The following is a 2,893-nucleotide window of genomic DNA, read 5'->3' as shown; positions in this document are numbered from 1 at the left end:
ATATATTGCATGTTTTCTTTTCTTCCAAAACGGTGCGTGTTTAATTACTTTGAGAAATTTTACATTTTTTTTCTCTTCACCACTAAATAGCAATTGATCCTCAAAAAAAGAAAAACCAAATATTCGGTTAAAGCTTAACCGAACCAAATCATTTTCCTTTTTTGGATTTTTTTGGCTGGCCAGCCCTAAAATTCTCCGTCGAACGTCTCCTTAAATATGGGTTTAGGGAGATAGAAAAGGCATGGCTAGAGTCAGTCAACAATGTCGACCAAACTTTCCTAATTCCAGAAAGTAACCATTACGCAGCTTCTTCCGCCTTGCGCATTACTATTTTTGACCTTCCACGTTCTTGGTGGTGCGCACATTACACTCTGCGTCACAATCGAATCTCACACACCTTTTTCCTTTTCTCTTTTCCCTAGCTTTTAGTCCCTTGTTCTTCGAGCCCACAAGAATCCCAGATCTGATTTCATCGAGAATTCGTGGGTCTACCCTCAGAGATGTGGTCGGCGGTGGGTGTTTTGAGGCGTGCGGCTTTTTCCGCCGTGACTAAATGTTCTCCGGTCAAGCCATGGCTCGGTGGTGGTTGCAGGTGTCTCACCGTCGAACCAACGGCTAATGCTAATGAGGAGGAGAAGGAGAAGGAGAAGGAGGAGATAACTGTAGCGGAAGCTAAAAAGTTAATAAGGTTAGTGAATATAGATGAGATGAAGACAGAGCTCGGTTGTATGGGGAATGAAGAAACTGTCTCTTACACTAAACTCATTGAATCATCTCAAGGTTTAGGCATCGCTAGATCTCTCGATGAAGCTCACGCTTTCGCTCGTGTACTCGATGATGCTGGTGTGATTTTGATTTTCAGAGATAAAGTCTATCTTCATCCAGATAAGGTCTGATAATCTGAAACCCCATGTTCTAAAAAACCATAATATTTGTCTGAAATTGATTTTTGTCTTGTGGGTTTTGCTGTAGGTGGTGGAATTGATTAGAAAGGCAGTGCCTTTGGGTTTAAATCCAGAGGATAACCCAGTTAAAGTGGAGTTCGATAAGCTTAGGAGTATGAAGGAAGAGATTGATGTGTTAGCTCATAAGCAAGTTAGGAAGATTCTATGGTGTGGTCTTGGTTACTCAGTGGTTCAGATAGGACTGTTTTTCAGACTAACTTTCTGGGAGTTTTCTTGGGATGTGATGGAACCCATTACGTTTTTCACTACAGCGACTGGGATAATTCTGGGTTATGCTTATTTCTTGATGACTTCTAGAGACCCAACTTATCAAGATTTCATGAAGAGGTTGTTTCTTTCTAGGCAGAGGAAGTTGCTCAAGAGTCGTAAGTTTGATGTTGAGAGGTTTAAGGAACTTGAGAAGAAGTGGAAGCTGGCATCTTGCTCTTCTTCTTCATCTTCGCATCATTCCTTTCACGCAAACGCATCAATTCGGAAATGTGTTGGTGTTGATCTTGATTTGGAGGATTCTTTGCAGAGTCGCAGAGATTGATTCATCAGATTCTGGTTTTCCAACCAATTTTTCACTTCTGGTTATATAACCAATGTTTCTGGAGGTTCTTCTTCAAGTTTAATTCTTTGGTGTTTAAGAAAAAATCCAAAGAATGGAAGAGGAAAAATTTAGTTTTTGTTTGATAATCTTGAGCTACTGTTATCTAAAATCGCTGATAATTTTTACTTTGTTTATGGTCAAATACTTTTGCCTGATTATGACAAGTCTTATTCAGTGTATAAAGGATGAAATCTTTTTAGTTTTCGTTAACAAATTCATTTCTTTTTCATGGAGGATGGAATCTTTGATTATACAATCAATGAATCTACTAACACAATAAACATTTAATTTTCAACTTTCAAGAGTGAAGTTGGGGGACCAACACATGGGTCAATGTAATGAATAGACAATTCCGAATTAAACCTCCCGTCTATCGAAAGAATGATGCGAGGGTGTTTTGGCATGCGCTGCTTGACCACACACATTGATATCAAGGGCAAGGAGTTCTAATAAATATGTTAGGAGCACAACAACATACTGTGCCAAAATACGGAGATTGTGTTTTGTGTACGATTCTTGAAATACGATTCTTTTCAAGTTAAGCTCGTCCAATCATATAACGGGATTAAGCATAAATGGTCCGATTTGATGATAAAAAATGAAACAAAAATATGGTATACTCCAACAAATCTATATTATTAAAATAGAAGTACCCATTAAAAAATAACCTTGTGTTTTCTAACTTATTTACACTTCCATGCCACTGAGAATTAAATTAACTACCTATTTTAATGCTTGTCTTTTCCAGTTAAATTAATGAGTTTTTTTTAATTAAATTTAAACTAAATGTCATTAAATGAACCTACCTATTTTAATGCTTGTATTTTCCAGTTAAATTAATGAGTTTTTCGTAATGAAATTTAAACTTAATGTCATTAAATGAACCTAAAAATACATCATATTTAACGTAGCTCATTACGGACGAGTACGGCCCAATAATGAACTTGAATTTTATTTTTACGAAAACGTGAATCATTTGACTTATGTAATATTTAAAATATATTAACTACAATATAACAAATGCATATAACCTACCTATACTTTAGTTTGAAATGATCATGTTCAAGTTTTATATAGTCAACTTACATCATACATCGATCGATGTACAATAGTCAAACCACCTATAGTTTTCGTTTTCTTTATAGGATGTATCAACCAACCAATCATCCCATTGATTTTCTAAGCTTTATAAAAAAACAAATCAATAAATAAAAACTCAAAATCCAATATCTTCTATTAATCAAAACATAATATCTTCAAAGTCGTATCTTTAATGTACCTATTAAATATAGAAACTGTAACCATAATTACACTAATTATAAGAATAGATTTGATT

General features: G+C 35.3%; 1 protein-coding gene across 1 annotated transcript; it reads left to right on the top strand.

Annotated features, from left to right (window-relative positions):
* The first annotated feature begins 218 nt into the window (after positions 1–218).
* Positions 219–1,759, top strand: LOC106339575 (calcium uniporter protein 5, mitochondrial-like). The gene is made up of 2 exons (XM_013778409.1): positions 219–890; positions 973–1,759. Exons 1-2 carry the CDS (start codon positions 501–503, stop codon positions 1,495–1,497), a joined length of 915 nt encoding a protein of 304 aa, XP_013633863.1. The 5' UTR covers positions 219–500; the 3' UTR covers positions 1,498–1,759.
* The last annotated feature ends 1,134 nt before the right edge of the window (positions 1,760–2,893 follow it).

This window comes from Brassica oleracea, chromosome C4 (genome assembly GCF_000695525.1).
Source record: "Brassica oleracea var. oleracea cultivar TO1000 chromosome C4, BOL, whole genome shotgun sequence".
Classification (NCBI taxonomy): Eukaryota; Viridiplantae; Streptophyta; class Magnoliopsida; order Brassicales; family Brassicaceae; genus Brassica; species Brassica oleracea.
This window is presented reverse-complemented; position numbering and strand designations above follow the sequence as displayed.